The following is a 27,814-nucleotide window of genomic DNA, read 5'->3' on the forward strand; positions in this document are numbered from 1 at the left end:
TTTTTCTCAAGAGATGCAATGATGCTTTTATTACAAAATGGTCTCAGACTCAACATCTGCTCTAATAGAGCTGTTTGCACTTGTAATCATAAAAAAATCCAAACACCTGCAAATGTGCTTTGTTCCTTATATTCTGTGGTATGGTTTGGTACTTCTACCATGTAGTTAGTAAACAGTGATCTAAAATAAGCAACATCTTTCTTATGATAACCATTCCCAATTCAGTATCCCAGTCTTTAACCTCCATGTTCAAATGTTTACATTTCTGTCACCCAGAAAAAAAGTTTATGATCTCCACCCATGGCACATAATGGGAGTGTCCTATGCCAAGTCAAGCCAGATCCCACAGGTGCAGAACCAATAAGAACGGGCTGCAAACAGAAAGAGAGAGAAAGAACATGTTTTAAGTATGACTGCTGCCCAAGGTGTAGAGCAGGGGTGCTCAAACTTTCAACTTTAGGGATGCTGGAGCTTTAACAAGTGTATAGAAGAGAGAATTTCAGCAGGTGTAGCTTGTCATCTGTGGGATGACAAGTTGCACCTGCTCAATTCTCTCTTCTATACACTTGTTAAAGCTCCAGCATCCCTAAAGTTGAAAGTTTGAGCACCCCTGGTGTAGAGTACAACACAACACAGCACCAATATTAAAGAACCATACTGTTAATTTTTTAAAAATTCTTCAGTAGATATCCTATAACGCAGCAACCATTTCCTGTATTGCATTTGGCTTCAACATTGATAACTTATCATAACTCTCAGGGAACCTTGCTTGTAAACTGTTAATAATGTAATTATTGAAAATGTATTAGCAAAGAATGAGCTAGAAGGGTCAACTGGAAAGTTGCCAGTACACACCCCATTTAAAAATGAATGAGATGGGCTACCAACCCAAATTTCATGCAACCAGCCTGACATGGCATTAACAATCTGCAGTTGCTTCATGTTAACTCTTGACCTGTGTCTATTGCCTCACTGACAGGAACTTGTGAATTTGCTATTGTTTTACTTGGTTTTTCAATCTGATCCTCAAATAACAAGCAAGAGCCCCCCACCCCCGCATGTTCATCCTCTGCACGCCTCAGACAACAAACAGCCCTATCTCTACCATGTCATAAGAACATAAAAAGAGCCCTGCTGGTTCTGGCCAAGGGCCCATCTAGTCCAGCTTCCTGTATCCCACAGTGGCCCACCAGATGCCTCTGGGAGCACCCAATTTGCCCTGCTCATCAACTTCTCAGTCATACCTGTTGGCAAATACTGGAGACTGTGCTCTGACACAGGCAAAGTAATTTTCATGTTCACCTCTAGCCAAGAAAAAATAAACACAGGCAGGTGTTTCTCTGAACAAATCACCAAAACTGAACCCAGGATGTACAAGAGATTGTCACCTTTCTATGCTTTGAACTCTCATTCTCTCCAATGAAGATTACATGAAACTCAAAAGTTGGCAGCCTTTGAATAAGAAGCTATACACAGTAAGCTGGTTCACAGAAAGTCCTGTATACTGAGTATCAGGACTTCACTTATGGAAACTTAACTGTGTTTGATGCAATTTGCAATATAGAGTATACACATGCGCATTTGATCCCTCTGATCCTTGTACCTCTTTTGCAGGGAGAAGAATTGCAGGGGTTGAGGTCACTTATCTCCCACACATATGAGAACCTTTTTCAGTATAATAATAAATATACAGAAAAAGATATTTCCCAAACCTCATCATCAGTTCAACTTCCATAATGAACTACAAACGCCAGCAGTTAGATTAGGCCTCAGGAGTGCACTCGGTTTGTTATTGTCCAGATTAAGTACACATTCTCTTAATGGGGATTCTACATATAGCATTTCAGGAGGAATGAAGCATCAATCACAGTGTCATAAAAACTCTAAATTTATCGGTATATTGTAAAGTCAGTTTAATTCAGATTTTTTAAAAACGTATTTTGAGCCTTAACACCTATGTACCGACAGCTAGGATCCAAGGGGGGCTTGGGTTTGTGCTTCTCAAACAGCAGGGCTCCATGCCACATGGCAAAGTGCTTTTGAAACTGAGGCAAAAGTGGTTTGTAATAAGGTATGAGGGGGAGAAGGGGGCTGCTGTTGAGAGTAAGCCAATCAAAAACAACACCAGGCTTGCTCAATCCCTTGAGCACACCTAAAGTAACTCTTTGGATTCCAGCCCATGAGCTTTCTCAACCACCTTCATTCTGGACTCTGGGATTGCAGTCAATGTTCTCCAAGATGTTCTGATAAGATAGTTTCAAAGTACATCAAGCCCACTTGTATTCATTTTGAGATACAAAATGAAAAAAAATAGGAACATCCTCCCTAAACACTATATCTGATCTGTTTTGTAATCATGTCTCATTCTTAGAAAGAGCAGTTTATAATCTGGAAGAAAACAAAACTGATTCTCTCATCTCAGATCTGCATGAACTTTACCTGAGGATGTCCTAAATGATGAATGAGAAGCTGACTGGTCATTTTGCCCGGATAGCCAATAGTAGCAAATAAGTTTTCGTTGATTCTGGACCACCTAGATACATAAAAGCCAAATAAAGGGTACTTTCGTTTTTAAACAGAATGTGTAGGTCATTATTCAAAGTTAAGCATTCATTGGTCTCACTCATTTCAATGGGAGGGTGAAGCATATCCATATGCACACACCCACAATTTCTGCACAACACCATGATAGCTGATCATGAAGGCACTGAATATTTTGTATGCATTTCTATCTTGCAAAGTGAAACATAATAAATCTGTGGCATTATACACATAAAACAAGCAAGTATAAAAATTGCCTTACAGTTCTACTTGACCTCCTATTTCAAACTATTTCCATTGGTAACAGAAATAAAAAATAAATTTAGAGTAGAACTCCAAAGGAAACATTTATTACATGTTTCTGCAGTTGAAGCTGAAATGGGCACACTGATGCCAATTTTTTTTTAACTTTGAAGGGCTCGACATTAACATCAAACAAAAACAACTGTGGCATCTTAAAGCCTAACAAATATTAATGTCCTGGAGCCCACTTTGTCAGATGCAAGATCGGTTTAGGACAAAACTACATCAAAATACCTGAATAGTCTAGCTCTATCAGCATGGACAGGTATCTTATCCAGAGGATAACTGTAAAACAAAAATGTGTGAGAAATCGTTCAATTAACAATAATAAGCAATGCCTCCAATTTGGTTCATAAGACAGTAAACCCCTGGAATACTTTTTTAAGATACTACATACATGCAGTCTTTAGTTTTTTAGGTAATGACCTGTGATCTGCTGACAGGTCTTACAAGAACAGCACATCATCTCCTAGACCAGTAGTTCTCAAACTTTTAGCACCGAGACCCACTTTTTAGAATGAGAATCTATCAAGACCCACCAGAAGTGATGTCATGATCAAAAGTGACAAGCAGGAAAATTTTTAACAATCCTAGGCTGCAATCCTAGCACACTTACCCAGGAGCAAGAACCATTTACTATCATTGTTAAAAGCATATACACAGTAGCCTGTTAAAAGTACAGTTCTGTAACAGTTCCCCAAATGCAGTCACATATCATGTTGGCATCAAGTCTAATATATTAAAAATAAAATACTGAAATAAATGGGGACCCACCTGAAATTGGCTTGCGACCTACCTAGTGGGTTCCGATCCACAGTGTGAGAAAAACTGTCCTAGACATTTATGCATCATTCTTTTTTGTTGTGCTCTATAATGTACTAGGTTACATAAGGGTTGTATTACAGTTTGTCTGTGATATAACATGGGGGAACTATTTTGCATAGGTTCAAAAACAAAACAATTCCCTTTTAATAACTATATGAAAAACATCTCCTTGATGCTTCTATATAGTAACAGAGCAAATACTTTGACAACAATACCTAGATCGAGTAATGTCCCAAATAAACCAATCATTTCCAGCAACTGCGCCAACTTTAAAGGTATTTTTTAAGCACCAGTGAGCAGACATCAGTGGTATCTGATCAGTTGTGAGAGATAAAATGGCCTGATGGGTCACAAGATCATAGAATCGTATTGTTCCGTTCTTCTCTGCAACCATCAACTAGAACAGAAAATTAGAGGTGGGTTACAATGACATTAGGGAAACAGCAGCCCATTGCTTTTTTCAGTAAGCATGATGCCCTGTAATTTATTTATCTTTTCACATTTTTTTACCCCCTTCCCTACAAAGAGCTCAGAGCGATGTATGCAGCTGCTCCCCTCCTTTTGTCCTCACAACAACCCTGTGAGGTAGGTGAGACTGAGAGAAAGTGACTGGCTCAAGGTCACCCAGGAAGCTTCCTGGCCAATAGGGGATATGAACCCGGATCTTCCAGGTCTAAGTCCACCTCCCAAACCACTATACCACCCTGGCTCTCTATAATGTAATACATTATTACATTAATTAATGTATTAACGTAGTACATTATTTACAGCACTAAGTGCAATTGGCTAGTATTCATGTATACTGTATACACTTCAGGTCTTTTTATACATGCCCAGTGTTAATGAGCAAATAACAGCAGCTATGGGATGTATAGTCTATGATCCCAATAAAGCACCTCACATCTTCAAGGTAATCCATCAATAAGAATTTTCATACGAAACCACAACATTTAGCTCGCTGACTATAAGACTGGAAAAGTTCAGATTCTTTGAAAACAGTGGTAGAATTCAGATGGGCTTCAGTTTTGTAACATACTACTGCAGTGGTACTCAAACTTTTAGAGGCCCTAGAAGTTGCTGCCTGATTTATAAATGACAAGGGGTGTGGTTATAATGGTGACTGAGCAGCACTGCCCCCATAGCAGCTGATTTAACCCTTGATGCACATAGCCTAATCTGCCCTGTCAGTTTCACAAACCATCAAAAATTGGGTTACTACCCACTGGTGGGTCCTGGACCCACAATTTGAGAACCATTGTACTAGTGTATCACTACATCACTTCAAGGTTTGGTAAGGAAAACATTACCTTTGGAATACTAACCTTGAATGCATCTTCAGGATGCCAGCCCACACTCATCCCAGGAGAACGTAGAACAAAACAAGCTCTCACATTGCCTTCTAAGTCCCAGACTCTAAAAACAAGTAATACCACCATTTTAAACAACTTTCATACAACACCAATTTTTTCAGCTTTGAAAGGCTGTTAAACAGATTGGTCCTGTCTTTTGACCTTGCTATTGGCAGAAGCAATGGCTCTTGTAGAGAAGTTGTGGCTCTTCGCTCACAACAGGAGAGGAAACTGAACGCTTTCCACATGCGCTGCCTCCAGTGCATTCTCGACATCACCTGGCAGGACAAAGTTCCTAACAACACAGTCCTGGAACGTGCTGGAATCCCTAGCATGTAGGCACTGCTGAAACAGAGACGCCTGCGTTGGCTCGGTCATGTCGTGAGAATGGATGATGGCCGGATCCCAAAGGATCTCCTCTATGGAGAACTCGTGCAAGGAAAGCGCCCTACAGGTAGACCACAGCTGCGATACAAGGACATCTGCAAGAGGGATCTGAAGGCCTTAGGAGTGGACCTCAACAAGTGGGAAACCCTGGCCTCTGAGCGGCCCGCTTGGAGGCAGGCTGTGCAACATGGCCTTTCCCAGTTTGAAGGGACACTTGGCCAATAGTCTGAGGCTAAGAGGCAAAGAAGGAAGGCCCATAGCCAGGGAGACAGACCAGGGACAGACTGCACTTGCTCCCAGTGTGGAAGGGACTGTCACTCCCAAATCGGCCTTTTCAGCCACACTAGACGCAGTTCCAGAACCACCATTCAGAGCGCGATACCATAGTCTTTCGGGACTGAGGGTGGCCAACAAATTGGCAGAAGACAGGATCCAGACCCATGCTAGGCAATTAACCTTTATATCTGGAGATGCTGACTATTTGAGATCAAAAAGAAAAACATGTAGAACACATGGCAGGGAAGAGAGAAGCAGTTGTACAACAGAATTTTTAAGGAAAGAAACTAACATTAGGTGCTCCTTTCTTCAAGTAAAACACATAAGCAAAGATTAGGACTGGGGAAGATAAAAGGAATCCCTCAGGAGAATTTTTTTGCCACTGTCCATTATTCAAATACTCTCTGCCACTGTCCATTATTCAAATACTAATAAAGGTTATGGATTTGAGAGCAGAAGCACTTGGGGGAGGGAGATTACATGATATCCACACACACACCCTTAGAATTACAAAACCTGAAAGCTGTTACTTCAACTAATACCACCACAGATGCACACTCAGCTTGGAAAATGTAATGTTTCGCAACATGGCCTGGAGTGTGAGAGACAAAGCGTGCAAACTTGGAATGGAGAAACCTCCCCAGAGCTGTGCATTGCAGGGGGGAAGACTGATCATGGCAGTAAAATGATTTTCCAAGGATTTTCTGCCATCACCTTCTCCTTAGTTAATTTAAAAAAAAAAGTTTACTGCCCCACTTTTCAAACAAGCAGTCAAGGTAGCTTACAACTGCAGTAAAACAAACAAAAATACACTACCACAACAATCCCACAGTAAATCGTACGTGAAACCCAAGAAAAGCAAATCCAGACAAAAAGAGATTCTCTTATTAGCTTCCATGAGTCCCAGGGTTTGTCTGAACACAATTTGGACCACCCACTGTGCAAAGGAGGTATTTGCACAGAAGCCACCTATTTGTGTTTCTCCCTTGGACTTGCTAGTATTTCCAGTGGTTGTGGAGGTTATGAAAGGCTGAGGCCCTGCCCTCTTAGTAGCACTTCTCCAAAAGGAAGAACTCTCAAGTCTTGCTCCTTCCTATCAAGTAGAAGCATTGTGGTCAGCATCTCTTTCTCTCCCTCCCTCATTTAAAGTAGGCTCTTCCTTTTTCTCAGCAATTCAGTTATGTCACTTCATGAAAGCTGCTTTACTTTGAAACAAAACAAAGCCAATATTGAAAGCCCCATAAGGTATCAAGTCATTGTGAGGCTGTAGAACTGAGTATCTATAGTTGCAGGGAAAACAGGACCAAGAGAAAATACTGACTGGACAATTCTCCAAATTCCACCAACACCAACTACAGAACTGCAACATTATGCATTTGTCTCATGGTGTCCTGAAAGTGAATAAAATGCTCAGTTCAACCTCCAGTTATGAGTTAACCGAGTAGCAAAACATATTTTTGGGTAATTTCTGCTCCAAGATCTTTTCAGTTCATCTCTCACCAGGGTACTTAAAACTTTATATTAAGATCTGAACACTCTCTAAAATAAACGATAACACTGCAAGTCTAGACAAAATAGATGTGAAGTAAAGTAAACACAATTAATTAACAGTGTGAGACTTTCTGTGCCAAACTTCAACAGATCAAATATTTGTTTTCCCTGCAGAAATCCTATGGCCTCCAAATTTAGAGAGATCAGTATCCTTATTTTTAAAAATGTACAAGTTTTGTGAAAACAACGAATATCTACTAGATTAGGTAATTTAGAGACAAAGCTCTTTCTTCTCCTGCCAGAAGTTTTGCCTTGTAGATCCTTCCAAGTCAAATCAACACTTTCTGCATGTGTTTACTATGTAGGGAAGAAGAGTGTAGTATAATTCAAAATGGTGAATCATTTGGCCAAAGAACACCGTGCCCCCTTCCCAAAGGGAAAGGAGCAGAGATGCAGGCACTGATAGAAAATTCTATCCATTTCTCTGATTTATGACTTACTGTCAGGCTTGTATCTGCTTTATGTTTTGTTGAAACATGGAGATCATGCTCAGTAACAGAACGTCCTCTGAGATCAAAATATAGCACAACACCCTTTACCATCTCCCCTCCCCCACTCTGCAACAACGTAATTCTACTCAGATCACTTCAAATATTTGGCATTTCATACATGGAAAGCATTGCTGTGCGAAGAGAAAACACACACACACACACACACACACACACACACACACACACACACACACACAATTTACATTTTAACCTAACAGACAAATGCACAGTCCTCACACCAAAGCTAGTATAGAAGACTGGGTAAGAACAGAAACTTCCAATTTAAACATTGCCTTTGCCATGAAAGCACTTGGTGACCTTAGGCAAGCCGTTCTTCCTCAGCCTCACTCCGATCATAACATAAGGATAATGATACTGATCTGCCTTACAGAATCAATGTATAGAATACTGAGATAACATGCTATATAACTGCTATATGATACTGTTAGCATCATTATTTTGACAACCAACAGGCAGTTTTCATGATTTTCCCTATTTTCCCTATTTCCAGGTAGGAAAATGGCAGTGCTTTGAAACAGGTCTTAGGTTGCGATCCTAAATACACTTTCCTAGGAATAAGCTCCACTGAACTTACATACCCCACACATCTGAGTAGATGTGCATAGGATTCCACTGTTCATTTGGAAGACATTAGGATTGTTCCCAATTAAGGGAAAGTATGCCGTTTTAACTGCACATAAACCAGGTGAAGTTCAAATTATCAAAAAAGCAGGACAATAGCTGATCACAGGTTGCTAAATGCTAAAAATTAATCACTAGGTCTCTGCTCTTTTCCTCCACAGCTCATATGAAGCATAAGCAGCTATGTTATGATGGGAGGGAGATAGAGAAGAGGTAGGCAGCATTGAAAAAATAGTAGTCAGTCATCATAAGGTACCCTTCAGGAAAGAAAAAAAAAAAAACCAGATTGATTTTTTCTATTTTTAAAGAAGTAACAAAACAAGAAGGTCTGCACCAAAAGTTGTCTTAAGCTATGCTAAGAGAATGCTAAAGTTCAGGCATTGGGCAGCCCAATCCTATTGGGCTTACTGCCTGCGCTCTTGCCTTGCTGCTGGCTCCAGGTGTCATGAAAAGGCACTCTGGTGCCAACAAAGGTTTTTCCATGAAAACCAGAAATAGTTTTAGATTGGAGACAAGCACTACGTATAGCAGCACTGAGGACACCAGAGGGGACTGCAAGCCCCCTGGACCCTGCAGTAGGCCAGCGCTGCCCTCCAGGTAAGTAAAATAGCCCTTGGGTCCCCAAGCCACTGTGATTATTGCGGCATCATCGGGACACTCTCCCTCATCCCTGCCACTACTTACCATGATCCAAGTAGGACTTTGGGAACCGCTGGCTTATATCACTGTTAATTCAGGGAAAAGTGCTGTAAAGTACAGATGTTTAAACAGCAGTGCATTGGCTTTCATTATGTTTGTTATGAATTGTATGCACTAGCCGCCATTATATTTACTATCCACTCAGCTGCCTGGGTGGGAAGTCTCGGGACTGGAGGACGTCATCCTGGAGAGGAGGGAAACAATCCCCTAGGGGGGACCCCTTCTCCAGGGGACAGGCCCGTATCTGAATGCACTCAGGTTACTCCTCGACGGGAGGGAGGTCGGGGGATTCATGTAGTGGGGGATTTGATTATTAGAAACATAGAGAGGGGTGTTTGTGACGGATGTGAGGACCGCATGGCAACTTGCCTGCCTGGTGCGAAGGTTGCGGACATCACTTCTCGTCTAGACAGGCTGGTAGACAGTGCTGGAGAGGAGGTAGCGGTTGTGGTGCATGTCGGTATCAACGATGTGCACAAGTGTAGCCGGGAGGTCCTGGAGGCCAAATTTAGGCTATTAGGAAGGAAGCTGAAAGCCAGGACCTTAAAGGTAGCGTTCTCTGAAGTGCTACCTGTTCCACGCGCAGGGCCAGCTAGGCAGGCGGAGATCAGGGGTCTCAATGCGTGGATGAGATGGTGGTGTAGGGAGGAGGGGTTTAGATTCATTAGGCACTGGGGAACATTTTGGGACAAGTGGGGCCTGTACAAGAGGGACGGGCTTCACCTGAACCAGAATGGAACCAAACTGCTGGCGCATAACATTAAAAAGGTGGCAGAGCAGCTTTTAAACTGATCCCTGGGGGAAGGCTGACAGGAGCCGAGGGGCATCCATTTCTGGACTCCTCATCCCTATGGGACGAGGATGGGGAGGTTAGAGAACAACAAGACAAAGGCAGAGTAGGAGAAGAAATTGGGAATGGTAGCATGATGGGATGTGATAGACGGTTTGGCACAGTGAGAGGATGTGGGGACAAAGGAGTGAATAAGCAGCCCATCTTGGGGCATTCCGTGTACAAATGCTTTTATGCGAATGCCCGAAGTCTCCGAGCAAAGATGGGAGAACTGGAATGTCTGGTGACAAGGGAAAACATTGTCATAGTGGGCATAACGGAAACCTGGTGGAATGCAGAGAATCAGTGGGATACTGCAATCCCGAGCTATAAACTCTACAGGAGGAACAGGCAGGGGCGTGTTGGAGGTGGGGTGGCCGTTTATGTTAAGGAAGGTATAGAATCCAGCAAAGTAGAGACTGAAGGCGGGTCCGACTCCACCGTAGAATCTCTGTGGGTTAAATTACCAGGCCTGTGGGGCGATGTAATACTGGGGGCGTGCTATCGTCCTCCAGACCAGAAATCGGAAGGGGACCTTGAAATGAGGAAACACATCAGGGAAGTGACAAGGAGGGACAGGGTTGTAATCATGGGGGACTTCAATTATCCTCATATTGACTGGGTCAATTTGTGTTCTGGTCACGAAAACGAGACCAGATTCCTTGATGTGCTAAATGACTCTGCCTTAGAGCAGCTACATGGAGCCCACCAGAGGACAGGTGACTCTGGATTTAATATTGTGCGGTACTCAAGACTTGGTTAGAGATGTCAATGTTACGGAGCCATTGGGGAACAGTGATCATGCTGCAATCTGTTTTGACGTGCATGTCAGGGGAAGAATAACGGGCAAATCTCTCACAAAAATTCTTGACTTCCGATGGGAGGACTGGCTTCAAATGAGGAGGCTGGTTAGGAGGAGGTTGAAAGGGAAGGTAAAAAGAGTCCAATCTCTCCAGAGAGCATGGAGGCTGCTTAAAACAACAGTAATAGAGGCCCAGCAGAGGTGCATAGCACAAAGAAAGAAGGGTTCCACTAAATCCAGAAGGGTGCCCGCATGGCTAACGAGCCAAGTTAGAGAGGCCGTAAAGGGCAAGGAAGCTTCCTTCCGTAAATGGAAGTCTTGCCCTAATGTGGAGAATAAAAAGGAACATAAACTGTGGCAAAAGAAATGTAACAAGGTGATACTGGAGGCCAAGCGAGACTATGAGGAACGCATGGCCAGCAACATTAAGGGGAATAATAAAAGCTTCTTCAAATACGTTAGAAGCAGGAAACCCACCAGAGAAGCGGTTGGCCCTCTGGATGGTGACAGAAGGAAAGGGGAGATAAAAGGAGACTTAGAGATGGCAGAAAAATTAAATGAGTTCTTTGCATCTGTCTTCACGGCAGAAGACCTCGGGCAAATACCGTTGCCCAAACGGCCCCTCCTGACCAAGGAATTAAGTCAGATAGAGGTTAAAAGAGAAGATGTTTCAGACCTCATTGATAAATTAAAGATCAATAAGTCACCAGGCCTGGATGGCATCCACCCAAGAGTTATTAAGGAATTGAAGAATGAAGTTGCTGATCTCTTGACTAAGATATGCAACTTGTCCCTCAAAACGGCCACGGTGCCAGAGGATTGGAGGATAGCAAATGTCACGCCTATCTTTAAAAAGGGAAAGAGGGGGGACCTGGGAAACTATAGGCCGGTCAGCCTAACATCTATACCGGGTAAGATGGTGGAATGCCTCATCAAAGATAGGATCTCAAAACACATAGACAAACAGGCCTTACTGAAGGAGAATCAGCATGGCTTCTGTAAGGGTAAGTCTTACCTCATGAACCTTATAGAATTCTTTGAAAAGGTCAACAGGCATGTGGATGCGGCAGAACCCGTGGACATTAAATACCTGGACTTTCAGAAGGCGTTCGACACGGTCCCTCACCAAAGGCTGCTGAAAAAACTCCACAGTCAGGGAATTAGAGGACAGGTCCTCTCATGGATTGAGAACGGGTTGGAGGCCAGGAAGCAGAAGTGGGTGTCAATGGGCAATTTTCACAATGGAGAGAGGTGAAAAACAGTGTGCCCCAAGGATCTGTCCTGGGACCGGTGCTTTTCAACCTCTTCATAAATGACCTGGAGACAGGGTTGAGCAGTGAGGTGGCAAAGTTTGCAGATGACACCAAACTTTTCCGAGTGGTGAAGACCAGAAGTGATGGTGAGGAGCTCCGGAAGGATCTCTCCAGACTGGCAGAATGGGCAACAAAATGGCAGATGCGCTTCAATGTCGGTAAGTGTAAGGTCATGCACATTGGGGCAAAAAATCAAAACTTCACATATAGGCTGATGGGTTCTGAGCTGTCTGTGACAGATCAGGAGAGAGAGATGGGTTGGTGGTGGACAAGTCGACGGAAGTGTTGACTCAATGTGCGGCGGCAATAAAGAAGGCCAATTCTATGCTTGGGATCATTAGGAAAGGTATTGAGAACAAAACGGCTAATATTATAATGCCGTTGTACAAATCTATGGTAAGGCCACACCTGGAGTATTGTGTCCAGTTCTGGTCGCCGCATCTCAAAAAAGACATAGTGGAAATGGAAAAGGTGCAAAAGAGAGCGACTAAGATGATTACGGGGCTGGGGCACCTTCCTTATGAGGAAAGGCTATGGCGTTTGGGCCTCTTCAGCCTAGAAAAGAGGTGCCTGAGGGGGGACATGATTGAGACATACAAAATTATGCAGGGGATGGACAGAGTGGATAGAGAGATGCTCTTTACACTCTTACATAACATCAGAACCAGGGGACATCCACTAAAATTGAGTGTTGGGAGAGTTAGGACAGACAAAAGAAATATTTCTTTACTCAGCATGTGGTTGGTCTGTGGAACTCCTTGCCACAGGATGTGGTGATGGCGTCTGGCCTGGACACCTTTAAAAGGGGATTGGACAAGTTTCTGGAAGAAATATCCATTACGGGTTACAAGCCATGATGTGCATGTACAACCTCCTAATTTTAGAAATGGGTTATGTCAGAATGCTAGATGAAAGGGAGGGTGCCAGAATGAGGCCTCTTGTTATCTGGTGTGCTCCCTGGTGCATTTGGTGGGCCATTGTGAGATACAAGAAGCTGGACTAGATGGGCCTATGGCCTGATCCAGTGGGGCTGTTCTTATGTACTTATAAATAAATCCCACTGATTTCAGTGGGACTTAATTCTGTGTAAATATGTTTGGAACTGCAACACCAGAGTTGTAAGCCACTTTGGCCTGCACCCAAGTATTCTGCAGAGTATTGTGCAGTGAACCTGGGGGCTTTTTCTTTCTGGTGTCAGCCCTGAGAAGAATCCCTGAAGATTGAAATGCTTCAGTAGCAGCACCACATGAGTGACACGCTGCTATCAAGAACAAAAGACAGCCACCTAACTAGCATATGAGGCCTCTGGGTTCCAGCACTTATTCTACGGCAGTTCTTGCAAGGAATGGCTCCTTGATCCGCATTTTACAGGTGTAAAATAAAGGTCACTAAACAGTACAAAGGAGAGTTGAACCCATATTTCTTGGTTCAGTTTCAGTACACTGATTTGCCAGCATAACCTCATTCACTTCAGAAGGGCTGGTGTTAATGCAATCCTTTAGGATGATCAGGCTGTTGGTTCAAGAAAAAGACAACCGGGAATAAAACGTAAAAGCTGATGCAAATGAGTGCAAATAACCAAATATATGAAATAAGTCAGAAGACTGAGAATTAGGCAGAAGAACCTACTGAAAATGTCAAATAGAATAGGAGAACACACACACACACAGAAAGCTGTGATGGATACCTACACTTTGTGCCAATAAAACTTTCTGCAGTCTAGTAACTTTTGTGCACTTCTTTGCAAGACTGCAATATTGTTTAAATATTGTTTACAGTAAGATACTTTTTTAAAAGGGAGGAGAAAACAATATGTAACCTTGTGGGCAATACCACCCTATATATGGTCTTCACATATTCACCTCTTTCCTAAGGTGGTCTTAAAAAGTAGTTTTCGAAAGGTCACTTTTGAAAGATGCTTGTTCTTGCAAACTCAACTTCATTTCTTATAATGACCTTAAAATTTCCATGACCTATTTTTTTTCAGACAAATCAAATAAAATGATTTCATTTTTAAAGTATTTACAGTCTAGAGATAGGCACTTCCTGGATATGGTAATTAATAACAACCAGAAAATACTTGGCATTTGCAGCAGTCCAGTTGTACAAAATGAACATATAAAATTGTGAATAATGTCTTCTTGATTATGCTAAAAGATCAGGTAATGTATTTGTTTCAGAAAAGTTGTTCTGTTTGTGAGGATGCCTAGATACTGTAACAGGACACAAACTTGCATTTTGTCTGGCACTTTGTAATGATTAAGTGCTAAACAGAAAAAAAAATGCACATCTGTAGGACATATTTGAAAACAAGAAAAAGCGGGCAGAAACCATGGAATCCAAGAATCAGAAAATATTCTCATTATGTCATAATCTTTATTCTTAGTCCAAGACCTCCATAGTAAAGTATTAAAATACATAATAGCTAAACTGGTGAACATCAGATAAGTTCAGGTCTTATGGGGGGGGGGAAGATTTGGTTACTATTAGAAAACAGGACATTCATATGGTTGAAAAATGGCAAATGATCTTCTACCACAGGTAAATATTAAATAATATTCATGGGCACGTGCCCTTTGCTACTTAAAACATACAACAGAAGCACTGACATATCCCTACCTTAGAAAAACCAGCATTCTGGTACTAAACACAGAGAGGGCTGTAAGCCCAGTGGTAAAGCACATGATATGCATGCAGAGCCCTGGCAGTTAGGCCTGGGGAAGACTCCTGTCTGAAATGGTGGAGAGTTGTTGCTAGTTGGAATAGTCAACAATGAATCTAGATGGATTGATGGTTTGACTTGGTATAGGGCAGCTTTACATGTTCACTAGTGCAGGCACATCTGCCTGCATGGTTGTGAGTAACATTCCTATAACACTAGACAGCATCGCATAAGTAGGCTGGCACTGGTGTTTACTTACATGAGCAAATCTTAGGGTAAAGCAAGCTTTATTTTTTAAGTGCTCAAATTTAAGAAAACTTTAGCCTTAAGTAATGCAAAAAGAGGGGTAAGAGAGAGGTGAAAGACTGCTGAAGACCAAGAATAAAATGACCGAAAAACTGCATAAGCCCCTGCCAAAAAGCTGAAGCAGTTCTTGAATTTGCAGGATTACTCCCAGAACAACATGTTTTGGCAGGAACTGAGATGAGAGGAGCAAAGGGGAACAGCGGACTGGAATACTCTGGGGTTTAACTCTTCTTTTAGTTCTTACAGCATGGACTCATCCCAACTGTCCAAAGAACAAAACAGCCAACTAACACAAAGGGGGAGTTGTAGCAAAAAACAGCAACAGCATCAGGAAAAAGCAAGAATTACATATATTTTCCTAGCATGTTAAAATGACATGGAAGAAATTGCAACAAGGAGTAAAGTATACTCATGCTCAGCAACTAACAGTTTCATTGAACAGAATGAACCAATGGTAAAGGGTTGTGTTTTTTTTTTTTGGGGGGGGGTGCAATAAAGCAGTACTGGATGACCACAAGAAGAAATCAGTGATGTTACAGCCTTAAAACACCCCATGTTTATTTTTTATTGTGTCTTTATAGAGCACTTAAAAGCCCATACTCATGCACATGCTTTAAACTCTGCAGTTTTTCCTTTAATATAGCAAAAAGTGCCCATTTTTCAAAAAGTGATGTATGTGGAGTTACACAGCATGTTTGTTAGTAAACTGAGTTTAGTCAAAGTCTTTATCCAGAATACTATGAAAAACAGCACTGTGGTAAAATGCATTGATATGAGGAATTTGAGCATTGTTTTGGTGACACCGCTCTACTTCTTCATATATATATTTTTGTAATAGCACACAGAGATCAAATTTATTTCACATTAGGTTGATGGAATACTTACCTGCAGGTGTGGTCATCGCTCACACTTGCAATTCCCTGACCTTCTTTAGGTGAAAATACCAGGTCATTAATATAATCTGAGTGGCCCTCAAAGGTCTGTTGATCAGAAAGTGGAAATATCTTTGATTATAATATATAACGAAAACAAACATTTAATGCTGCAAAAAACAAAAGTAAGGTGAATACATTCTTCTAAAAAAGTCATCAAAGGAAGATTTGAAAAGTCAGGAACTGAAAAATCAGTAAAAACCTCTTAGGCAGGTTGGACTTAAGCCATTTAAAGCATTACTGGATAAATCAGGTATCTTGAATTGTGTCTGGAAGACTAAAGACAGGGAGGAAGGGCTAAGTAGCGAACAAAACAGGACGGTCTCCAGGATCAGCTCTTGGAGATTACCTGTTTTTCACCTGAAATGGCAGGTCTAGAGACCTGGCAACGAGTGCTAGGAGAGGCACTGTTATCCTGGCGGCTTTAAAGTATCTGGAAACTTTAGAGCTGTTGGAGGAATCTTTAAACTGGTTTCCTCTTCAGGGGGGAAGCAGAGTAGCTTCAGCAGCAGACCCCCCCTCTTGCTGGGAATCAACCCAGGGAGCCTCCCACACCTGGCTGACTGCTAATCAATAAAGACAAACGGCAATGGCTGGTTGAAGTTTGCAAAAGATGTCATTTATTCACGGTTCCTTAGTAGCTTATGTTACAGCATCTGATTATGATCAGAGGTACACTAACTTAAAAGACAACAAGGCCATAAAACTGCCTCGTCCTGCATGTGCCATGTGGTCAAGATGGCATCGCTAGCAGAGCCCTGCTGGATGCCACCTTGACTGGTCAGTGGTCAGTAAGGAAGAGAGGGCATGCTTGGAGCAAAGGGTAAGTTATAGTGTCTGGGCCACGCCCCCACATAGGTCATCCAAAGGGGACAGGTAAAGTGTAGGGTCACTGGGCTATGGCTTAACCCTTTCAATGGACAGTATCCTTCCATCTCTGGAAGCAGACGGAGTTGTACCAACTCCAACAAGAGCTCAGCCAGACTTTGCGGGTAAGACAGCAAGGGAGGCAACAGGAGAAGATCATTGAGCACTTGGTATTATATGGAGCATGATTTCATCAATATACATTTATAAATGTGTAACCCTGTACTGGATATAATTTCCTTTTACTAGACTTTGGATTTTGGACTATTTTGGATCCTTCACCATGGCAGGATTTCGTTAAATATGAACTGGTGAATAGTCTTTGTTGTCTACTAATAGAGACATAGAAATTCTTCAAATTCCATAGGAAAAAAACAAAAGGAACTTTATAGTAAAAGAGAGTTGACATCTAGTGGACTAAAAGAAAACTGCAAGGAGAAATGATGGAACTCCCAGAAGAGGAATGGCAGATCCTGATCCACAGACAGCTGGAACATAAGAACAGCCCCACTGGATCAGGCCATAGGCCCATCTAGTCCAGCTTCCTGTAGCTCACAGCAGCCCACCAAATGCCCCAGGGAGCACACCTGACAACAAGAGACCTCGTTGTGGTGCCCTCCCTTGCATCTGGCATTCTGACAGCCCATTTCTAAAATCAGGAGGTTGTACATGCACATCATGGCTTGTAACCCGTAATGGATTTTTCCTCCAGAAACTTGTCCAATCCCCTTTTAAAGGCGCCCAGGCCAGACACCATCACCACATCATGTGGCAAGGAGTTCCACAGACCAACCACACGCTGACTAAAGAAATATTTTCTTTTGTCTGTCCTAACCCTCCCAACACTCAATTTTAGTGGATGTCCCCTGGTTCTGGTGTTATGTGAGAGTGTAAAGAACATCTCTCTATCCACTCTGTCCATCCCCTGCATAATTTTGTATGTCTCAATCATGTCCCCCCTCAGGCGCCTCTTTTCTAGGCTGAAGAAGCCCAAACGCCGTAGCCTTTCTTCATAAGGAAGGTGCCCCAGCTCTGTAATCATCTTAGTTGCTCTCTTTTGCACCTTTTCCATTTCCACTACGTCTTTTTTGAGATGCGGCGACCAGAACTGAACACAATACTCCAGGTGTGGCCTTACCATCAATTTGTACAACGGCATTATAATATTAGCTGTTTTGTTCTCAATACCTTTTCTAATGATCCCAAGCATAGAACTGGCCTTCTTTACTGCTGCCGCACATTGAGTCGACTCTTTCATCGACCTGTCCTCCACCACCCCAAGATCTCTCTCCTGGTCTCTCACAGACAGCTCAGAACCCATCAGCCTATATGTAAAGTTTTGATTTTTTGCCCCAATGTGCATGACCTTACACTTACTGACATTGAAGCGCATCTGCCATTTTGTTGCCCATTCTGCCAGTCTGGAGAGATCCTTCTGGAGCTCCTCACCATCACTTCTGGTCTTCACCACTCAGAAAAGTTTGGTGTCGTCTGCAAACTTTGCCACCTCACTGCTCAACCCTGTCTCCAGGTCATTTATGAAGAGGTTGAAAAGCACCGGTCCCAGGACAGATCCTTGGGGCACACTGCTTTTCACTCCTCTCCATTGTGAAAATTGCCCATTGACACCCACTCTCTGTTTCCTGGCCTTCAACCAGTTCTCAGTTCTCAGTTGGAGAATTTGCTTGTGATGAGTAGAAATCAGGGGATTCAAAGTCTACAAATACAAATTAGTGTGGAAACTTTAAACCAACAAGTATCTAAGCTGTGTGAATTGGAAGTAACACCGGAGAAAACAATTTGAGTTACTAACTGATGGGTAAATTGGAAGATAAGAATTCAAAAATTATCGGTTTGGAATGGAGAAGAGATGCCACGAAAAATAGATTTTGAAGGGACTGATCAAGAAATTGGTAAAAAGGTGGAGAGAATGTATCAGGAACTGGAGTTGTTGGGAGGAGTAAGAAGAGGATGGATTTTCAAGATGTTGATATGAAGTTTATTAGGAAAAGAAAGAAAAAGAGAGAAAAAAAGTTCAGAGATGATATGCAAGATTTCAATTGCTATTCAAGATAATGACATGATTTGGTAGTTCTGTAATATTTGATTTCAGAGAAGTGAAAATATATATAGGTATTTTATATGTTAATTTTGATGAATTAGATTTAAATTTGTCTGGTATTGTTTTGAAATTTATAGATGGGGAAATGATATGAAGGTAGAAAGTTAAGTTTAGAAAGTAATGGATATGTAATATATGAGTGGTTTGGTAGATTTGTTTATAATTAGATTTATGATAAATATTTAGTAGTAATTTGTATTAGAATAAGTTGTATTAATAAGAGAGTTTAAGATTTTATTGAAAGAAGGAACATAAAGAATGATGTGAAAAGAAGGGAAGAGATAACTGATGATGGAAATGATGAACGTATAGAGAATATGAAAGGATTTTTAGAGATGAATATGTATTCTTTGTGTTTTTTTCCTTTTTATAATTGTTCTTTTTTGTTTGTTTAATATTCAAGATAATGATATGATTTGGTAGCTGTGTAATATTTGATTTGAGAGAAGAGAAAATACATGTTAGTATTTTATAGGTTAATTCTGATGAATTAGATTTAGATGAATTAGATTTAAATTTGTTTGATATTGTTTTGGAATTTATAGATGGGGAAATGATATGTAAAGTTTAGAAAGCAATGGATATGTAATATATGAGTGGTTTGGTAGACTTGTTTATAATTAGATTTATGATAAGTATTTAGTAGTAATTTGTATTAGAATAAGTTGTATTAATAAAAGAGTTTAAGATTTTGTTGAAAGAAGGAACAAAGAATGATGGGAAAAGAAGGGGAGAAATAATTATGATGATGGAAATGATGAAAGTATAGAGAATATGAAACAGGGTTTTTAGAGATGAATATGTATTCTTTGTATTTTTTCCTTTTTATAATTGTTCTTTTTTGATTATATTAAGAGATATAAAAAATTATTGGTAGAACAAATTATTAATTAATTGGCATATGGTATCCTGCAACCTCAATGTTTGTATGTATGCGTTTTTGTGTATTTTTGTTTATGTGTTTATGGAAAAGCAAAAAATAAAATAAAATATACGTAGACCAAAGACAGTACAAATGTTGAAGTACTGCTATTATATGCCCCTGGAGACCAACCCTTTTTAGGAGGCAGGCAGCCATGTTGTATCATCTAAAACAGGGTTGCCCAAACCCCGGCCCTGGGGCCACTTGTGGCCCTCAAAGACTCCTAATCCTGCCCTCAGGGAGCCTCCAGTCTCCAATGAGCCTCTGGTCCTCCGGAGACTTGCTGGAACCTGCACTGGCTTGATGCAACTGCTCTCAGCATGACGGCCAACTGTTCGACCTCTCGTGTGAGCTGTGGGATGAGGGCTCCCTCCACTGCTTGCTGTTTCACATCTGTGATGCAGCAGCGGCAGCAAAAGTTGGCCTTGCTTTGTGCAAGGCCTTGAGCTATTGCAAGACCTTCATTCATATATGAATGAATTTCCATTCCATAGAGAAGTTCCATCTCTAATATATCAATTTTTGTAAATGTATTCAAATTTGAAATGTAAATTAATTCTTTTTTTTTCCTGGCCCCCGACACAGTGTCAGAGAGATGATGTGGCCCTTCTACCAAAAAGTTTGGACACCCCTGATCTAAAACATCACAAAAGTTATGAGCGTTACACAAAAGAACAGTGTTACAATAGCCTAGCCTTGAGTTTACAATACAGTCACTAGTTACATCAGTATTGGGCAAGAAGAGCTGCAGTCTCTATAATCCATGATATTGGTGAAAGAAAAACACTGTTGCAATCCCCAGAGATCCTGGACAAAGCGAGGAAGACAGAGCAACATGGGGTTGTGGATTTGAATGAAGTCAAATGACATCACTGGTGAGCATCCCTGTCTTTGCAAGAACACAGGATCTGAAACTCATTATCACTACAGTCAAGTAGATTCAGCTTTAATTAGCTCACCCATATTCAGTTTCTAGCTATGGTTAGACAGCTAAGTGTGCTCCAAACCTCACATGACTCACTCTGAAGGGGCAGGGAGCAAGACAGACCATTATGGGATGCCACAGCGAAATGTTAAGAATCAACAAAATTGCTCAAGAGCAATCACATTAAAGCCTAGCAGGTTCTATAGCTGTATAATCACCTAAATCTACAGTACACAGAAAGTATACAGAAAGGCTACCCAGAATCAGTTGAGTATGATTAGGCCTGTCACAAGGTCCAGACAATTATTGCCAACCATGACCCTAAGAAGTGCAGTTTCAGAGGTATAATGACTGACAACTGGATTAGTAGAAGTCCAGAAAATGGATAAAATCCAGGTGTTTCTAGGAACAGAAAGTTGGAGATAAGGAAATCTGCATCCAAATATGAATTTTTGAATAGAGGCTGAACAGGTACAAATTGAAGGCCATCCTCTGCCCTCCTTAAGCAACGTATTAGCAGACAAATCAAACACAGGATCCAATTTCTGCAAGTGGGCTTTCATAAGCCAAGTTGGGCATGGAAATAAACTGCAGGTGCAACCACAACCTCTCCGTTGGTGGGAGAAAATGACATCTTAAGTTTGGGGATCAGGTTGTAGCTCAGTGGAAGAGCACAGACCTTGCCTCAGAAGAATCACAGGTTCAATCCCTGGCATCTTCAGGTACAAGATGAAATCCTTCTAGTCAGCACAGTCCACTGAGCAAGATGGATTAATGGTTGTACTCAACACTCAGCCTGTGTCATGCTAAGTTTTACAAGACCAACACTCCAAACGAGGGAGAACTCCCGCACCTTGATATAGTGTTAAATTGTGTTATCAACCATGCAGGAAGCTGTTGTTTTCATGCAGCCTTAGAGTGCAAAGGAGACGTTTGTGAGATTGCATTAGATATTCTGCCGCTGCCACTAGTTTATCACATTTTTATACCGCCCTTCCTCCAAAGAGCTCAGGGCGGTGTACACAGCTGCTCCTCTCCTTTTGTCCTCACAACAACTCTGTGAGGTAGATGACACTAAGAGAAAGTGACTGGCCCAAGGTCACCTAGGAAGCTTCGTGGCTGAGGGAGGATTCAAACCTGGATCTTCCAGGTCTAAGTCCACCTCCCAAACCACTACACCACCCAGGCTCTCTCTATAGTTCCAATACATACATAATACATGCACAAGAAAATCCAATAATCTGCGCTTATTGTATGTTTTTATGTTTATTCTTGTATATCTCAAACATGTCACCATTGTAAATAATTCACATTCAAGCAAACATGCCAACACAGGAATTATGAAAACTAATTTCTTTTTTAAAGCAACAATCACTAGGTACTCAAAATATCAATTTGGGATGTTACTAAAATTCTGCATTAAGAAGTATAAAAAGGCTGCTCATTGAAATCAGAAGTGTTAAAATAATTGCTTTTAAGGACAACACAAACACCCCTCCCCACCCAAAAAAATACCAATTCACAATATTGGTCTTTTAAAAATGCACATTAGTTGTTTTACAACAGGCAAGCAAGCACTTAAAACAGCCAAATGCATTATTATCAGAATTTATTATACTCTGTTACCTCATATTCATTCTTAGCTTGCAGATCTGATGTGAATAACCTTAACTTCCTATCCGAAGCTGCAGTACAAAATCTAAAGCAAACAATACGCAATATATTTAATAATCTCATATTATTCAGAAGCGGTCTGCAACTTGAAAGATCACTATGGTGTAAAATACCTTGCCTAACAGATCAGACCATAAGTCAAAACAATTGTGTATTAATGTGTATAGTTACTTTTAAAAATTATAGATAGCTGAACGTTTGAAAAAATTCAAAGATAGCAGTAACAAAACCCAAAATGGGATCATGAACTAGTTTTCCACATACTTTTAACTGAAGCTTTAAAAAGAAAAAAAGGTGTATCATAATCATGTCCCCCCCCCCCCCAATACCTCTTATCACATCTGGCATTTCCATGCTATATCTGTAAGGCTTGTCAAACTAGTAAAGATACAATAGTTCAAAAAAAAAAGTTATTACTTACATTCTTGGAGCTGGATCTGTTTTAACCTAAAATACTGTAGGTCTCAAGAAGGCAATAACTGCTATGACACTTTACTTGGCAGCTGCCTAGCGGCAAGGAAACATATCACAATTGGCCCCTGCTACCATGACTCTCAGTCAGCAATATAACACAGTGCCAAGTGGAACTGCTCTTTCCATCCCTCTCCTGTCTTAGATGGTTAGGGGGACTAACGGTGCTGAGCACACAGCATATGCAGCTCTGGATTGGCTGTGCACACAGTATATAGGGACCAACTGCTTCCATTCTTTGGCTGTGGCAAAACTAGAGAACTACTGCATGTGATGAATTAAGACTGCTGACGAAAAAAACACACACACCAACAAAGGGCTCCATAGTAGAATGTTTTTCCCCTTTTTATCTTGGTCTTTGTGCTGCTACAGATCAATATTACTATTTTTTTTACAGATGCCTCAGACTTTGAGTAGCGATATTCTATATAGGAGAATCCAATACTGCCACACATTTGCTGGATAACACTGCACTGTTTCATTATCTGTTCTGTATACATTTTGTTATTCTAACACACAGTCCTAAAAAGAAAAGTGTTTGGTGTATACAACTTTCTTTTTAAATCTATAAAGATTCATCCACCAAAAACGTTTGCTTTACAACTGATTTTTCACAGGAAACATTCCTGTGCAATTCCAGCCCTCAAACTTGCACCTAAATAAAATCAAAATAAAAGTGATGTTCACATTACCGTATCTGGGGAGGGAGAGCATCAAGTCTAGTTTCAGGACTCCACGCTATGGCATCAACTCTAATCCCATGATCGAATGTCATTAGTGTTTTATACTGTATTCCTTCCACTTCTGCGTCCTCCTCCTAGAGATACATGCAACACCGTGAAACACTTTGGGAACAATATATTGTTAAACAGGCATGTTTTAAAATGAAGTACGCTTACATAACGAGTCAGCGGTTCCCAAACTCTCTGGGAATTTGGGAACTACTATAAGAGCTTGCAGGGGAGGGGCTAAGGCAGAGACGCAATTGCCACAAACATGCCACTGCCCGGGACAAAACAGTTTTCCCCCCCCCTTACCTGCCGCAGCACCAGCCTTATGGAGAATTCAAGCAGCCCAAAGACCTCTCTGCAGGGCTCCCTGCACATCTAAACAGCTGTAAATAGTGAAAAAGGCCACATTCAGCTTCTCTACAAACACCGGAACTGGAGTTTTTCACTATTTATAGCAGTTTGGAAGTGCTGGAAACTCTGCAGAGGGGTCTGCGGGCTCCCTGGACCCTCTGGAGGGCCAACACTGCCACAGATAAGTATAAAAAAACCCCTTTTTTCCTGGCAGAGGCACGACTGTGGTGACCGCATCACTGCCTTTGGTGTTGTCCGCCCCTTAAGGGGGCAGACACAGGGCTTCCCTGGTTGGGGTGTCACAACGCCCCAGATTGGAAACCTCTGGTTATAGGGGATTGTGTGGAGTATATTCAATTCACAAGGGGACTGTCCAAGCATCCTGGGCATCACCTCACATGAATGGAGAGTAATCTGCCCACATCCCTATGGCAGTGCAAAAGAAAATTTTGTACCTCTGCTGGGCAAGCTGCCTTTCTGATCTTGTTTTACCGATCTTTCCCTCAAGCAATTCCTACATCACAGTTTGAAAGTCACTTGTCTAATCCTAATCCTCAGATATGAGGCTGCAGCATGTCTCTGCAGCAATGTTGTGTGTGCACAGGGCTGGGGTGAGGTGGAAAAGTGAAGGGAATATGACAAGCCAAAATGTTTTTCTCTTCAACAAGCAGCATGAGTAGTAAAACAAAGCTGCAACAATTCTTCCTAACTCCATGTGATTGTGTGAGACACCTTAAGGAAGACGTGCTGGAGATCCTCAAGATTTTATTACCAGCATTCTAAAGTAAGCTTGTGTCAGGTGAAAGGCAGCTTCATCAGCTACGATGAAATGCAAAGAAAGTTGTAATGCAAAGAAAGGGGCATCAGGAAACCTAACAGTTTGGTGAATGCTATTAGCGGGATGTTTTGCGAGGGACTTCTCTCAGAAATATTAATGCTAACCAAAAATGAACTGCAGCGTAATCTGTTCGTATCCTTATTTATATACAGTACTATGTATTTGTGTTGTTCCTTTAGATTGTCGATGTTGACTGTTGTAGGCCACTTGAAATGTCTCTGGGCAGAGAAGTGATATATTAAACATAAATTAAAAGAAAATCATTCTGATCATTGTGAACATTTATGTATACAACTTGCAACTTTTTAGTGCATCCTGACTATCAGATTTGAACCTACTCATTCTATTCACATTTTCAGTCTCACAAAAACGGCAACCTTCTTTGGCTTCATGTTACTGAGCCTTCTTAATATGTTTAAAGAGCTATGAAGGGTACTAACCTGGAATCTGCATGTCCCAACCACCACATAATTATTGCCACCATAAGCAATGAGAGACTCTGCAATTCCACTGTCAAATGGGTTGAATTCCACCACATGCACGTAATCCTCACATTCCACAGTATAAGTTGCACTTCGGGAGGTCTCATGCTTCATCTTCAACAGAAGGACTCAAATTAACATAATAGTAGATCCTTTAGTTGGAAAAGGAACTAAACTGTAAACGCACACAGGAGTTAGATGACAAACAGCCTAATCTCACACATGTTTACTTGGAAGAAAGTCCCACTGAATTCAATGAAATGCATATGCAGTTGGGGTGGGGTGGGGAGGGGGGAGACAGACTACTCATAGCACCATGCAAGCTCAGGGTTGCTGAGCAGACTAATCCTTCTGATATCCTATGCCTACACTAGGACAACAGTTCACTCAACAACTGCAACCATGCACTGGTAGCTTCCCCATCTGGCTGCACTGCCCATTGCGATTACTTCACACTGACAGGAGGGAAAGCTTGTTACCACTCTGGAGATTATTTCCAGCAGGCTGGTGGGAAGGTGGACTCTAGAGGTGGCACAGGAAAAGTTGCCGCTGCCTTTAAGTTTTGAAGGCAACAGTTGATCTTCATCTGGCTCACCTGGTAACCACAGAGAGCAGCACCACATAGGAAAACTCTCATTTTGGATAACTACATCTACATACAAAACAAAGTTTTGCATGATCAATTTCTACGTTATGATACCACTCTCCAGACATAAGACAACCAAGACCTACTCCTCTGACCTAAATACATTATTTTGAAACCAGCAAACCTAATGCCTAAAGCCACAATCCTATCCAGACTTTCCACACTTGATTACAATGGGCTCTAAAGCACTATGCTGAGAACTGGGATGTTAAAGAAAAGGGGGGAAAATCAGATTATTGTACCAATATATTTGATCTCTGGTTTGATGATTAAAACATCTCTTTCCCCCCTTCATTAAATAAAGTCACATAAATCCAGAAAGTCTTGGATACGAGTTTGCAACAACAAGCAATCAGAGTAATTTCCCAACAAGTTACTGAAGGCACAGTCCTAACCCCTTATGTCAGTGCTTTCCAGCACTGGCATAGTGGTGCCAATAGGACATGTGCTGCATCCTGCAGTTGGGGGGCACTCACGGAGGCCTCCTCAAAGTAAGGGAGTGTTTATTCCCTTACCTCAGAGCTGCACTGCCCTTATGTCAGTGCTGGAAAGTGCTGACATAAGGGGTTAGGATTGCACTCTGAGTTATCTATGCTCCTGGAGCAACACAGCTATTGCTCTTAAACAAACCTTTCTCCTGTTGTTCAGGATTAATTAGTTCTGGATTAATTGCTCATGAGAAATCTGATAGATGAGCCCATGACCTGACAAGTTAGAACTGTTCTACACCTTAAGCACTGTTTATTCGGGGGTGGGGGATATATATCATTTCAAGGAATCAAACGTGTAAAATCCAAGACAGAAAAACAGTGCAAAGCTGCAACTGATGCCATGTTCAACTAGGAACAGTACTATACCAAAATAGGTGGTAGGGAGCATTTACTGCTTGTTTGGGGGCAGCCACTACTTGTTCCAGGCCAGTGGTTTTCCACCTTTTTAGTCTCATGGCACACTGACAAAGTATTAAAATTGACAAGGCGCACTGTCAGTTTTTGGACAATTGACAAGGCACACCTTGCTGTTGGTGGGGGGTTCATATCCCCCAACAGTCCTATTAATAAATGACCCTCCACCAAACTCCTGCGGCACACCTGGGGACCATTTGCAGCACACCAGTGTGCCAGGGCACAGTGGCTGAAAATGGCTGTTCCAGGCAAACCCAAAATTGTATGCCTGTCCTCAAAGTGCACAGAGGCAAACACGCAAGCGCCACACTGGCCAGTTCCAGTGTGCTGATCTGAGATGAAGGCACTGTGGGCACATCCCTAACCTGGTCTATTCAGAAGTAAGCCCCATTTTGCTCACGGGGGCTTACTCGCAGGAAAGTATGGGCAGGGGGGCAGCCTGTGCCACCAGTGCTCTTGCGGGGGCGGGGAGTTGAAGCGGCCTCGCCCCCAAAACGCAGCCCAACTGGAAGAGCCGCGTGAAGAAGTAAGGTTGAGGACTGGTCGAAGGCACCTCGCCTGGCTTGGGAGCAGCCTGGCAGCAGAAGGCTGTGCCATACCCCCTGGCAGGCTCAGCCCAACGCTGTCCACACTTTCCTGGGAGTAAGTTGCAATGACTACAATGGGACTGACGTCTGAGTAGACGCGGTGGCGTAGCTGGCGGGGCGGCGGGCGAGCGGCCCCTCCCTTAGGAGCCATTCCCGGCCGTACGGCTCCGTTTTGCTCCCCCCGCCGGGAATGGCTCCGAAGGGTGGGGCCAGTGGCTCGCTCGCTCGCTCGCCAGCTACGCCGCTCCGCGGCCATCCCCCACCACGCTGTAACCGCCACCTCCAGATTTCCGCGCCTCATTCTCCGCCTGCCAAGCTCCCGCGAAGACTTCGTCAGACTCACTACTTCCGGGGGCCGCCGACATCCCCTTCCGGGTCACGAGAG

The 27,814-nt window shown here is 42.1% G+C and overlaps 1 protein-coding gene across 2 annotated transcripts; it reads right to left on the reverse strand.

Annotated features, from left to right (window-relative positions):
- On the reverse strand, window positions 1-27,784 carry NUP37 (nucleoporin 37). 2 transcript variants are annotated; one of them, XM_066634204.1, is made up of 10 exons: window positions 27,710-27,784; window positions 25,250-25,405; window positions 23,582-23,706; window positions 22,371-22,443; window positions 15,862-15,956; window positions 4,992-5,082; window positions 3,885-4,066; window positions 3,079-3,129; window positions 2,440-2,533; window positions 1-371 (listed from the first exon to the last, which is right to left on the reverse strand). In XM_066634204.1, exons 1-10 carry the CDS (start codon window positions 27,728-27,730, stop codon window positions 258-260), a joined length of 1,002 nt encoding a protein of 333 aa, XP_066490301.1. In that variant the 5' UTR covers window positions 27,731-27,784; the 3' UTR covers window positions 1-257. The 2 variants fall into 2 exon arrangements, with proteins under 2 accessions (XP_066490301.1, XP_066490302.1); XM_066634205.1 differs by having other exon boundaries at window positions 25,250-25,443; window positions 27,710-27,765.
- Window positions 27,785-27,814: the final 30 nt, after the last annotated feature.

This window comes from Tiliqua scincoides, chromosome 7, assembly GCF_035046505.1.
Source record: "Tiliqua scincoides isolate rTilSci1 chromosome 7, rTilSci1.hap2, whole genome shotgun sequence".
Classification (NCBI taxonomy): domain Eukaryota; kingdom Metazoa; phylum Chordata; class Lepidosauria; order Squamata; family Scincidae; genus Tiliqua; species Tiliqua scincoides.